Consider the following 13,787-nt stretch of genomic DNA (forward strand, 5'->3'; position numbering starts at 1 on the left):
AGCAATTAGAGAATGAGAGAGCACAGATTGAGTTTTGCTTTATGGTCCAAATTTGTACATGACTCACTCTTCTTAGTGAAAAACAGAATTTGCGCATCCACATCACTGGTCCCAAATTATTTCATCTGTTTCTAGAATGTTCACTAACTTGGCCCTAACCAGACTTACCCAAGCTGAGAAGCATCTCTTTAAATGTAACCAGTCATTGTTCTGGGTTACCTTTCCCACCCATCACATGAGAGAATCACTGCTTTCCCTTATCTATTATAAACTCTTGTTAGGTTTAAAATTTTCCAGCAATTTCTAAAATGTCTTTTTCATTAAAAAATTTTTTCAACTGCAAGATAATCTTTGCAAGAGGAAGTCAAGAATTCCTCTGTAAATGTTGAGAGAGACGTCCAGTGAAGGCTCAGATTCAGAAAAGGAATCAAGTAATTTTTTCCCCTGAAATATTCTTTCATGGCACTCTTTTCCCTGGTCTCGGTTTTACTGTAAAACTCTGACATCCTATTTGCATTAACGAGGAAGAGCTGATAGCATGGAAATGTACTTGGAAACAGTGATTTACCTCAGGGGCGGTCCCTGGAAGAGCTGCGGTGACTTGTGGTTGGGTGTTTTTGTTTGTTTGTTTTTCTGATTGCTTGGGTTTGACTTATACGTAACTCATATTTCTAGTTAATTCTGGAATCCAACACTCTTTTTAATTTTACACCAGTGTTCTTGTTTATCTCTTATGGAAAAAGAAGTTGCACTTTGGGGGACAGTTTCACAGAATGAGTCTGCTAGGGGATGGGAGAGCTGGCAAATTAAAGGTACAGGGCAGCTTTCTGGGGAAATTGTAGCTCAGGAGGCTGGGCCACAGTCCTAGTTTGGCCACTGGGTCTTGAGTGACCCCGGGTAAGCCATTTAACCTCTATGGATCTCTGTTTATATCTGTAGATGCAGACCTATTTGTTTATTCGTTCACTCATTCAGTCATTCAAAACTGAATTTTGTGCTTTAGAAATTAGAAATTCAAAATTATGTGCTTTAGAACTGTTGTGGGGATCAAAGCGGAAAACCAACTTGAAAGATTTCTGTAAACTGTCAATGGTAGATAAATGTGACAGAATTAATTAATTAACTAATTAATTAATGCAGAGCATTCCAACCAGCGCTGTCCAATAGAAGTGTAATGTGAGCCATGCATGACATTTAAAATTTTCTAGTAGTATAGTACATTAGAAAAGGAAAAAGAAACAGGTACAATTAATTTTAATTCTATATTTTATTTAACTCAATATATTAAAAAGATGATCATTTCAATATGTAACCAATAGAAAAATCATTAATGAGATTTTTACTTTTTTTTGTACTAAGTTTTGAAAACCTGGTGTGTATTTGATGCTTATAGCACATCTCAATTCAAACAAGGCACATTTTAAATGTTCAAAAGCCACATATGGCTAGTGGGTACGTACTGGACAGCACAGGTCTGGACGTTTCCTGGACAGAGTAGTCCATTATTTTGTTACCAACACCCATTTTCCAGGTCTCTCATGGCTAAGTTCCTCTCTCCTTGGGTCCTAGGTATTATGAGACGGGGAGCATCAAGCCTGGGGTAATTGGAGGATCCAAACCAAAGGTTGCCACACCCAAAGTGGTGGAAAAAATCGCTGAGTATAAACGCCAAAATCCCACCATGTTTGCCTGGGAGATCAGGGACCGGCTGCTGGCGGAACGGGTGTGTGACAATGACACGGTGCCCAGTGTCAGTTCCATCAACAGGTGAGGGGCTGGTGCCTGTGGGAGGCTAGGGGTCTGGGTGGGGTGGGGTTACTGGGGGCTCTGCATGTGCCTTTCCTGAAGATCTGGTCTCTCCTTTCACCAAGTCTCCATAGGGGTTATCAGACAGGAGGGATGCTAACGGGGCTGAATGGATCGCTCTATCACCCTCTCTTCTCTCCAAAGTGGGCAGGCGTCCTAAGCCCAGGGAGAGGAGGCTATGCCAACACTCTGGCTGCTGCAGATTCTTCTGAGCCCAGAGTCATTTCCATCACTCCCTTCACCACTTGCCTCTACACGTGAAGCACCGCACAGTGAATTGTCCTGTTAGGCCTTCACAAATGTCACTTCCTTGCAAGCCCATCCTCCAGGTTGGCACTGGCCCACCTCAGGGCTTCCCAGGAGGAAGATCTCAGCCTCCAGTTTGTGCAGAGTTTGAGCTATTGAGTGTGGGGAACAGAGCCCGGACTTGCAGTTGAGAGATTTTAGCTCCTGTGCCAGCTCTGCCACAAACTCAGTGTGACCTTGACAAAGCTCTTCCTCTCTCTGAGAGCCCAGGACCTTGGTGGTGCTGATGTGGGTCTGTGATTTCCAAGAGTGACATCCAGAATGCTAAGATGCTGTGGAGTTAGGGGGTTGCCCTCTCCCCAGTTGCCCCGAATCTCACTGGTGGGGTGAAAGATCCAGAGAAATACCATGAGTACCAGGCTGGGGATCTTCTTGGGAACTCCTTCTTTTTTCCAATCTGGTCCAGAGTACATCCAACAGAGCTCTCAGAGCTTCAAAACTGAATTCCTGAAGGAAAGTTTTCTACCGTAGATGGTGCTGTCTCAACTCCATTGAAACCCATAAAGTCAAGGATGAAGTTGTGAGATGACAGAAATGATTGTTCTCTAAACCCCACAAAGAAAAAGGAAGCCAGCAGACTGAAAACCTGAACAGTTCCCATTTCTCCAAGGCCACGCTCTGCTCTTGTCAGTGCAGAGCCTGTCTGGACATAGGGGATCCCTCACCCCCAGCAACTGAGGTGATCAGACCAGATCCCCTTCTGGTCCTGACATTGTTCCTTCTGTGATGACTCAAATGCACAGAATCACTGTGTGATTTTCCGTGTTGGTGTTTTGAGTCCTGCTATTTCATAAACCATTAGGCTGTTTTTTGTTTCTTCTCTCAGCAAACCTTTACCTTGGCTCTGACATCCTTCAAGGTGCACGAAGAGAGAGGGGAATCAGGCATATGGTCTCTTAGTCTCTGTTCTAGAGGGGCTCCTTGTCCAGGGAGGGACTCTGGCCTTCACTGAGAAGTCTGGACAGCCCTCCATAGGTACAGAATTGCTGGAGAGGTAGCAGTTATTGTGGTGGGTTTGAGGGGCATCACTCCTGTTCTTTTCTGGCTTATGAGTGGCTCCATATGCTTTCTGAGTCCCCTACTGCCAGCTCTTTGAAAGATTTCCATGACACCAAGCAACATGACTTTTCCGCCTACCTGTGCCTCCAAAAGCCCTAACATGGAGTGAGGCCTGCTCTGCTGAGATCAGTGAAGGAGCAGTCAGCCTGCTCTGCAGAGGAGCCTCTAGCAAACTGGTGGTCAGGCTCTGGAGGCCCCGAGATTTTTCAATCTAGGTTATACATGTGGTTTGAAAGATACCTCAGGTTGCCCGTGGGGGTCACAAACCTTAATGCCAATATGGGGTCAGACAGATGATGCAGCAAGGGAAGTGGCCCAGGCATAAGGCAACAGGGGAAGGTCGGTCTGTGGCAAACTAGGAACATAAGCTCTATTGAAGGGGCAGTTGCCTCTCGGCTCTAGCTGAAAGCTGCCAGGAATGTGGGCCCGGTGGTAGCCAGATTTTTTTTCTGTTCTTAAAGAGGAGCCAGAAACTAGGACTTGTGTGTGCATGTATTTGTACATTTGTGTATATGAAATCTCTATATCTTTAAACAGTGGCAACTAATGTCAGTGAGAAAATGCCTTTGCGGGACAAGCAAAAATCATTTTCAGGGCCCCAACTTCTATCTTCTGTCATACAAGGAGGAAAACTGTTTTGTGATGAAGTATTTTAATGTACTTTAGAAAAATATAACTAGCACTTGAAACCAGTGAGTATGAACTTTATGAACTAGCCCCCTCATTTATGGTAAAGAAGTAATATTGCTTTATAAAATAAGTCTAAGTCAAAAAGTAAGTGATTTGAAAGAAACATATGAAGCAAATAGAGCACAGTGATTACAGATGTGGTGAAGGCTATGAAGGGGGTACTTGAAAGAGTGTCCAGGGAAATCGTGGCTCAACTGATGCTTTGTGCCCAGAGCTGTGCTGTGTGGAGGGTCTGACTGCTAGTTGCTGGGGCCATGGCTAGCCTCAGGGGCCTCCTAGGTGTCCCAGTCCATAACGGTGGCCCGGTGGCTCCACCGGCTGTACCTCTAAGGTGCTGCCACACCTGTGGTCTCCTACAGCCCTCAAAGCTTAACTCTCTCCTGTGACAGGTATAGAAACTAAGGCCCAGATGGGGAGTGCACAGGAACAATGATTTTGAGCTAGAGGTGGGAGTAGAGCCCAGGTTCCCTGATGGTAATAGAAGGAATGTTTCTTTCCACCACTCTCCAGTAGGAGTCTGGCAGGACAGAACTGAAGGTCTGTGAGGAGAGAGACGAGGAAGGGCAAACAGCCATCCCTACTGCATTCCCATTCCATTCCTGAGCCTCACAGCCTGTATGTTTTGCTGCCTGTCTGCAGGCTTCCTCTGTGATCTATAGCCCTTTCCTGTGCTCCTCTCTGGGGCTCCTCCCGGGAGCACTCTCTGGTTCCTCACCACATTCTTTTTTTTTTTTAATTTATTTATTTATTAATTTCTGGCTGTGTTGGGTCTTCGTTTCTGTGCGAGGGCTTTCTCTAGTTACGGCAAGTGGGGGCCACTCTTCATCGTGGTGCGCGGTCCTCTCACTATCGCGGCCTCTCTTGTTGCAGAGCACAGGCTCCAGATGCGCAGGCTCAGCAGTTGTGGCTCACGGGCCCAGTTGCTCCGCTGCATGTGGGATCTTCCCAGACCAGGGCTCGAACCCATGTCCCCGGCATCGGCAGGCGGACTCTCAACCACTGCGCCACCAGGGAAGTCCCCTCACTACATTCTTCACTGAGAGCTATTTGGTGTCTTTAGCAACAGACTGCACAATGCAAATAAACTAAATGCGGGACAGTCTTGTGTTGCTGCATCCACCCCCCCCAACACCTCACCCACAAAGCCTGAGCCATCCCAGCGCAGTTTTGTTTTCCATATAAAGATCCCACTGCATTCAAACAGATGCAGCTTCTAAATAACTGTCTTGCAAATGTTGTGTAAGAGGGTCCATAGCTCCCTCTCCCAGCCCCTGCTTCCCCGGGAGGCAACGTCTCACTATTCCAATACTTCAGACATCTAGGGAGGGAAGGGTGGCTGGATCTGTAGCTACTCTGGTGGCCACAGGGCCGTCTCCACCTTCACCCCCAGAAGTGTGTGCCTTCCTGCTGCCTTCTGGGGATCCTGCCTGGGAAACCATGACTGACATGGGGTGAAGCAACACTGAACCAGTTCTGCTAGGCTTGTGGGAGATTCCCTGGGACACAAGCATCATGTTTATGTGGCTTCTTAAGGAAAAATACATGCTGGGGTGTTGCACAACCTGCATGAAGGTTCTTGGAATCCAGCCTGAGACAGTTGGAAGTGACTGTCTTAGAGCTGACCCCAACGCCGGGTGGAACGGAGTCTTCCTTCTTCGTCCGTTCCAGTCCCGAGGCTCTAAACCAGGGGCTGAATGACATTCCCAGCTTAGAGGGGCAGCTCTATTTAGTACCAACCAGTGGTTGTCCTGTGAGGATGCGGGGTCAGTATTCTGGGTGTTCTGATTTTTCAAGAGAAGCTAGAAATCCACGTATTTATGTAAACGCTCCCAACTTACCAATACTGGCAACTAATTCAAATGAAAATAAATATACTGTGCAGGCCAAACAAAACTTGTCCAGGGATGGATGTGGCCTGGGGATGACCATTTGTAAACCCTGCTCTTCATCCTGACTTGGGCAACAAGCCTTCTGGGATCGTTCATCCCTTCCCTCTTTCTTCTCCACATCAGCCGCAGGTGTGAGTGTCACCTGTGGACTCTCTCCCAGCTTGGCCTAGTTGGACTCTTGGTTTCTGGATTCTTAACACAGCTGATGGCCCAGGATTCTTACTGCAGGATGGCAGTGTGATCAGTGAGGTAGACGTGGGTATTTCTTTCAGTCTTATAGCCCCATTTCTTTTTTTAAGGGCCCACGATTTTCTCTTTCAGTGGAATTTTGTATGTGTTGTAGAGGAGGTGGTGGCTGGGGTGCGGGTGAGAAGACCTAGCCTTTCAGAGCAGCGGGGGTGATGTTGAAAAGGGATCCTTACAAACGCCTGTAATGTCTAAAGTTCCTCGGACTTTGAATCTTCGGACTCTAGATGGATTTTGAATCCAAATAGGCTTTATGCCTCATACAGGCAATGTTTAGCAGAGGGACTGCTTCCTTTGAATGTGGCTCAAAGAAAAGTGCTCGAGCATGGGAGCTGACTGGCTGTGGGACCTTGGGCAGGTCATTTGAGCACTCTGGGCTTTAGTTTCCTCATTTATAGGAATTCTTTGATTGCTGAGCTTCCTTCTCCATTGGACCATCTAGGATGATCATATGGCATCCAAGGTCACGTTCATGCTCAGCAAAGTAAAGGCTGCACCTCTTAGCGCTGACTGTCAATTAGCTCTGAATGTCTCTGGTTTAGAACAGGTCCAGAGCATGGCTCTTATTGTGATGAGTCCTGATGTTAATTTTTTAATTTTTAATTTTTTTAGAATTGTTATGAGTCAATTATAGTCTTGCTCGTCCCACTCCTATTTCTTCTCAATGGAAAATGATGCTCTTTGTTCTTTTCTTGGCAGCTGCTACAAGCAGATGGGCAAAATTTCTATCTCTGGGGATGGGTTTGGAGGGTTCCCTATGATTCAAGTCTTCCTTATAAAGGAAAGCCCCACTACAGCCTTAAAATAGGGTATGGAGATGGCTACCTTCCCCTCCCCAGCTCCTAGGGGGATCCCATGTGTTTTTAAGGCATTTGTGGAAAATATGAACCTTTAAAGGTTGAAGCTGGTCATTAATCTTTATGAAGCTACCAGTGAAAATAACAACAGCTAACATTTATCGAGAATTTACTATGCAGCAGCCACTGTTCTATGTACTTAATTAATTTAATCCTTGTAGTAACCCTATGAGGCAGGAATGATTCTTAGCTTCATTTTGCAGATGAAGAAATTGAGGTACAGAGGGGTAAGTAATTCACCCAACATTATACAGCTGGCAAATTGCAAAACTGGGATTCAAACTCTAGAAGTCCAGATCCGGAGCCTGTTCACGCCACTGCAGCTGCCTGTCAATGATTTATAAAAATTGATAATGTTTTACCAATGATTTATAAATATTTTTAAAGAAAAATACGGAAAACATAATTTTCTTTGCTTATGTAGAAAGTTAATGGCAAGACAATGTTTTGAAAAGTTAGGACTTTATACAGGACTGCAACAGGAAATAGTTACAATCTATTAATATTTTACCATATGTTTGTATATACATAAACCATAATATAGATAAGCTATATTTAAATCTGGCATGTCCGTATATTCACACATCTAGTTATCTCTCTGTAGACACACATACATGTATACAGAGAAGGTGACACACACAAAAATCCAAAATTAGGTCAGATGCTAGCTTAATTCCAGGTAGTCAAAAAGACTGCCTCAATCCCAGGTCTTTGTTAATACGCTCCATGTTTTCTTAGTTAAAATAAATTATTTGAATATTGGAGAAAACAAACAAACGCTCAGTATATTTGAGGCAGCACATATGCTGATTCATCAGAAAATGGCAAAAGGCCCTATGCTGAGCTCAAGTGGCCATGGCTCCAGAGGGCCTGTGGCTAGGCTGTGGTGTGAACAGAGACATCCATTCCAGGCTATCAGCTGAGGATGCTGAGCAGCCTCAGTGCCCAGCAGTGAGCTGTGAGATCACAGAGGTCAGGGGCCCCGGCCCAATGAAGTTCAGGAGACACTTCTGTCCTCCCTTTACCCGTGCACAAGCTGGAGACCAGTGCAGCTTGAAAAGAGCTTCCAGAAAGAATGGCCTGAAATGTGAAAAAGCTTCTTATATAATGCTGAATGAAAAGAGCAGGACATAAAGCTGTATACATGGTTTAATCCTGATTTTGTTAAGAAGAAATGGATATTTCCAAATATGCACAGGAATGCTAGCATAAAGGAAATATACCAAAATGTGGTTTTAGATGTCTTCTTTATACCTGTTGTCCAAATAGTCTACAATGAACACAAAGTACTTTTATAATTAGGAAAAACTCTAATAAATGTTATTTTAAAAGGTCATAGTTGAAGACTGGAATAGAACTTTTCCAAAGAAGTTGCACATTTTATTACCACCTATCCTTCTCCCAAGTGCCAGGGAAGGAACTTTCTTTCAGGCCCAAAAGGGACTTTTGGCCTGGCCCTGGTCAGCTGCTGTACGATGCATCGGGCTTGGGGTCTCATGGAGGCCTCACATGTTGTCGCAATTGGAAAGTTACAGACTAAGCTTCTCAGGGCCCAAGTTTCTTCAGAAGGATATCAGAGCTGCCAGGTAGCAAAGGGAAGGCACTGCTGCTATTATCCTTTTTATACACTGGACTTTTCCATAAGATTTTTTTTTTTTCCAAAAGGATTCGATTACTTAAAGTAAGCAAAGATTGGTCTGTTCCAACTCCCTCATTGTACCAAGGCCGTCAATGGAATGGACTTGCCCAGGGTCACAATCCAGTTCATTTTAGAACTGGAGCAGGTCTCTGGAAAGACAGTCCAGGACAGCCCTGGCTCCCAGCCCTGTAGAGCCTTCCACTGTTTTGTATAATTCAGGCTTCCTCTTAGCAAAGCCAAGCCAGGCCTCTCCTGGCAGCACTTTAACCCTTTCTAGTTTTGTAGTAACATTCACATCCCTCCCCCTACCCCCTTGATAATTTCTGATGGGCAGGGATGTTATTTTTCCTGTGGCTCTCTAAGGCAGAGAAACCAGAGTGTGAGAGCTGCCAGGGGACAGGGAGGTCACCTGGTTCAGTGCCTTCATTCCACAGATGGGAGGTTGAGGTCCAGGAAAGGGATGGAACTTTCTAACTCACTCAGTGAGTTCCTTATGGAGCTGAAGCTGCTCCAAGAATGGGGTGCCTCTTTGTAATATTAACGCATCAATCTCTTCCTACAGAAGAGGCACTTGAGGCCCAGAGAGGGGTGCAAGTTACCCAAAGACACCCAGGGAGGTAGGGGCTGAGTTGGAACTAATCTATAATTCTTCCAAACCCCCACCTCGGGACCTGGGTTCATAATCCGCCCCCACTTCTGCCCCAGCTTGACCCACGACCCAGCTGGATATGGGTTTCTGGCATCACTAGTTGAGATCTCTTCTCCTCCATGATGGTAAATAGCCATTTATTTTTTTCCCCAACTGTTCACAGGATCATCCGGACAAAAGTACAGCAGCCACCCAACCAGCCGGTCCCAGCTTCCAGTCACAGCATAGGTAAGAAGAACTTTTTAAAAAAATTTAAAAATCTAATGGGCTCCAAATACTCTAAAGAACTTTTAATCATTCTTATGGACAGATAATTCTGCATAAAACACTTCGGCACACGTACTAATGCGCCTTCTTTGTCATTCTCCAAGGGCTGAACCTGGTAAATGAATTTTATAAATACTGCTAAAAGGTTTTGAATTTTACTGATTATTATGATAAATAGCTTTCACCATGAGACAGAAAATTGAAATCTAAGCCAAAAAAAAAAAAATCCACTAATGGGGGTCTATAGAATGTCAGATAATTAAAGTAATAAATCAAGAAAGGGATACTTATTCATAACATTTTCTGCATCATTAGTCAGTAAGTAGTTTTGAATGTGTTTTTTTCTTCTATCAACCAGCCCTTCTACAATTCTTTGTGCACTTGCAGTCTTGAGTGAAGATGTGGCAAAACTTCCCAAACTTTCTTTCTCTCTCTCTCTTGCTTCGATCTCATGTGCTCCGTGAACTGTCAAGGGCTGCCAGTGGGGTTTCTGACACTCATGGGTGAAGTCTGAGAGTGACCATGACTCGTAAGGAGAAGAGTCATATTTCCTACTACCCAGGAGTTCAGAAGTTTCCCTTGCCTTCCCTTCCCTGCAAAGATCCTGAGATGAAAGTGACGTGTGTCTACACAAGGTGTATGATTTCTCCACTTTGGATAAAGGAAACACCTCTGGTTAGTTGGGGGAAAGCTTATTCTACTATAAGAAAGCGGGCCACCATTCAGCAAGCCTCTGACGGTTCTGGCTGCCACAGGCCCTGTCAATTCCACTTAATCACACCTTAATTACACAAAGATTGTTTACCCTTTGACGCTCCTTCTTTGACTGAAAACTTGAACTCCCCATGGTGATCGGGGACAGGCAGAGGCCTGGCTTATAGTTCCAGCTTTGTCATTAAGTCAACCAGTGAACTGTGTAAACCCTTTCACCTCTGTGAGCCTCAGTTTCCCCATTTGTGGAGCAAGGGGCACAAACTCAGTGCTCTCTGAGGTCTCTGATTCTTCATGGTTGCTTCTTTGAATAAAGGTAAGACAGAATTCTTCCTTTCCATAAAATAATTCTTCATTTAGTAATCCATCCAAAAAGCGTTTGCTAAGCCCCTGCTATGCAGCCCGTGGTGGTGGAGACTAACATTATTAAGGAAGGCAGGACAATCCCCGTTCTCAAGGGCTTCTCGGTCTAATGGGGGAAAATAACAAAGAGAAGTCTGCAAAACACTGAGATCAGGCTCAAGAAGAAACTACAGGGTGCTGTGGGAGCAGAAGGGAGGGAAAGATCAGCTTTGTTGAGCTGGAGTGAAGAGGGTTAAGGAGAGCTTTCTGGGAAAGTGTTTGTGGCTGGAATTTCATTTGCAGCTTTAACTATTTCAGGTCACATAGCAAGGAATATCAAACTTAGGGTAACTGATAATATTCTTTCAATTGGGTAAGAGGAATAATTACACTTGACAGTCAGCAGAATGCCTTATCTCAGAAATTTGTATAAAATCCCTATCTTATTTGTGTACAGCCCCTTATAAGTTATTAACTTACTGAGGAGTAAGGAAATGGAAGCTTTAGAGGGATGAAATAACTAGCCCAAGGTCACATGGCCAGTAAGTGGCAGAGCCAGAATTGGAACCTGAGTCTTTTGAGCCGAGTGTGATTACAAAATGTTGAAACACATGTCATCAGTTCTGTCAGCAACGTGGTGAGCCTTGGTTATATGTGGTGGTTGTTTAAAGTACCGAATGACTGGTGAGATTCTTTCTTCCTCTGTTCTTTGCACCTTAACACAGAAAAGGTTGTGAGATTTGCATAAATCTATTTTGAGGAGCTTCTTCTGGTGAAGGAAAAGAGAAGTTAACGATTTCTACTTCTGTGTCTCCTAAGGAAGATCTAAAATCAAACTCAAATATGAGAAGAAAGGCACTGCTCCCTTTAGGTCTGTAGGAGCAAGAGCTGGATGTGCTCCAAGGAAAGCAACAAACAGCTTCTCAACCAATCACCACCATTTCTAGTAATTTCCTACACTTTAGAGTCAAAAGCAGCTCCACCCGCCTCCAGCTAGTTATAGCCGAAGGAAATGTGTCTGAGATTGGTCTGTAGGTTTTAATGAACCAAGAAAGAATTCCCACAGCCCAGAAATGGACATTCAGCTGCACGGTTTGAGAGGACCCTGATGACCGACAGGTCTCTCTCTTGGATTCTGGGGCCAGGAGTTAATGTGAAACTTGCACAAACCTCCCCTCCCCCATTCTTATTTTTAGGAACTTAGATACCTGGTCTCAGTCACAATAAGTCACCAACCCACATTTCTGGGCAGAAGAAATCTAGACTTTAAGTCAGTAGAACCAAGGCTGAGCCCTGGTGCTACGGCTTGTTAGTTAGATGACTTTGAGCCAATCACTTTGCTGTGTGGAGGCTCAGTTTCCTCACCTGATGAATGCGGATGAATAATAGCACTCTTGGTTATTGCAAGAATCAAATGAAAAGCACTTTATGAACGTGAAGCATATTATTGTTTTTCATTATTCATTAGTGAGGAGCAGAATACTATAGGGGTTGACTTTAGTTCTGGGGTTCCAGTCACCACTCTGCCTCTTATTAGCTGTGTGACCTTGGGCAAGTCACTTACCTTCTCTGAGCCTTGGTTCCCTTACCTTTCCAGTGACCTAGCTTATAAGTTTGTTCTCAGAATTAAATGAGATGATGCCTGAATGCCTGGCACAGAGTAAGTTCTCAGAAAAAATTATCATTATTATAAATCAATATATATATAACATATAGTATATTAATATTATATAATTAATATAAAATATTAAAATCCAGGTAAAGTGGAAGGAGAAAACACAGCGAGGAACTATGAAAAGAACAGATAGTCTTCATTTGGTGCTTTGCTGGCTCTGTGTTTGAGTGCGCAGATATTTATGTCTGCGTGGATGGGTGGATTTGTAAGTAGGGAGTGAGCCTGCCTAACGAGTAGGTCGTTTCTAGCACTGGCTGGTGGTGGGCCCCAGCTCCCTGCTTCCTGCATCCTTGGACAGGCTGGGGTTTGAACTAATGCCCGTGTTCCCTTCTGTACTGTCAGTTCTCTTCGGGGCTACTCTCATCGCCCATGTTTGGCCGCTGCCCTGTGGCGAGTGTCCTCAGCACACACCTGCCCTGCCCAGCTCTCTCCCAGTCGCACCAGCCCCCTGATAGGGGGAGTGCCTTTGTATTGGCCCGAAGGCGGGGCCGACTTCCCTCCTCCCCGGCACCGCCCCCAGCCTCGCGCCGGGCCCTGACCGTCTTCTCCCTCTGCGCAGTGTCCACCGGCTCCGTGACGCAGGTGTCCTCGGTGAGCACGGACTCAGCCGGCTCCTCCTACTCCATCAGCGGCATCCTGGGCATTACATCCCCCAGCGCCGACACCAACAAGCGCAAGAGAGATGAAGGTAAGAGACGCCGGCGCTGCCCGTCGGGTATGGGCCTGGTCGGATCTGTGGGATCTGTTTCCAGGCCCTCAGTCAGGGGCGGAAGCACAGACGCCCACCGAGCACCCCTTACCTGCAGAGCGCTGGAGGCGTCTGGCCCAGCCCAGTCCCGTCCTGACCACGGGGAAGGGGCTGAGCCTTCTGGGAGAGGAAGAGGGCCCCGGCTGGGACTGGACTTCTCGCTGGCCTCCTCCCATCTTCACCCCTTTGGTGGGAAAGGCTGGCCTGGCAGAGTCCTTGGGGCCTGTGCTTGCGGCCTCTAAGAAGCCCTTGCATTTGCAGATGTGATGCCCAGAGGGCAGGGTGTGGAGGTTATGAGCACAGCAGCAGTGTTCCCTTTTGGGGGAAGGCCTAGGGGAGAGGGAGGGGCTGGGCAAAGTGAGACATGGGGTGGCAGGGTCAGCGGGTGGGCTCTCCGAGGGTCTGAGCACACCTCTTTCAGAAGGCCTTCAGTGCGGTGATGAGGGCCTTTGAGGAAGTGAATAATCCTCTCATCTCTGTCCTTGGGCCTGGAAGGAAGGCGTGCAGGAGGCCTCCCGGGGATTAAATAGATGACAGTCTTCCCTGTTGTTTTTTCTCAACCCTCGTGTGCCACCCGGGCCTCCTCGGGAGCTGGCCGCCTCTGTCCCGGACATGGGCCCACCTTAACCTGGGTCTCCTTTCCCTGGATAGGCTGCCAGCGGGCTGACGTTAATGGGTTTGAGAGGAGAAATGACCCCCTGGGAGTCTGTAAAACCTTTGTCAGGAAAGGAAAAAACAAACAAACAAACAAAAACCAGGGCTGTAGTCTAGGGGCTGAGAGCAGGGTGACAGAAATCTTGATTCAATTATTCTGTTCCTCAGCACAATTCCCTTTCTTGGCTCCCTGTAAGGGATGTATGTTCTCACGAGCACATGCCTAAGTACTTAAGATCTGTAACTAGA

General features: G+C 45.9%; 1 protein-coding gene across 1 annotated transcript in view; it reads left to right on the forward strand.

The window, feature by feature from the left end:
* The window catches only part of PAX5 (paired box 5), a 178,972-nt gene that overhangs the window by 9,596 nt on the left and 155,589 nt on the right, over nt 1–13,787 (forward strand). The window contains exons 3-5 of the mRNA XM_007127531.1: nt 1,570–1,767; nt 9,305–9,369; nt 12,696–12,824. Coding sequence (XP_007127593.1) covers nt 1,570–1,767; nt 9,305–9,369; nt 12,696–12,824 — 392 coding nt within the window. The remainder of the gene's footprint in view (nt 1–1,569; nt 1,768–9,304; nt 9,370–12,695; nt 12,825–13,787) is intronic.

The sequence above is a fragment of the Physeter macrocephalus genome, chromosome 9, assembly GCF_002837175.3.
Source record: "Physeter macrocephalus isolate SW-GA chromosome 9, ASM283717v5, whole genome shotgun sequence".
Taxonomy (NCBI): Eukaryota; Metazoa; Chordata; class Mammalia; order Artiodactyla; family Physeteridae; genus Physeter; species Physeter macrocephalus.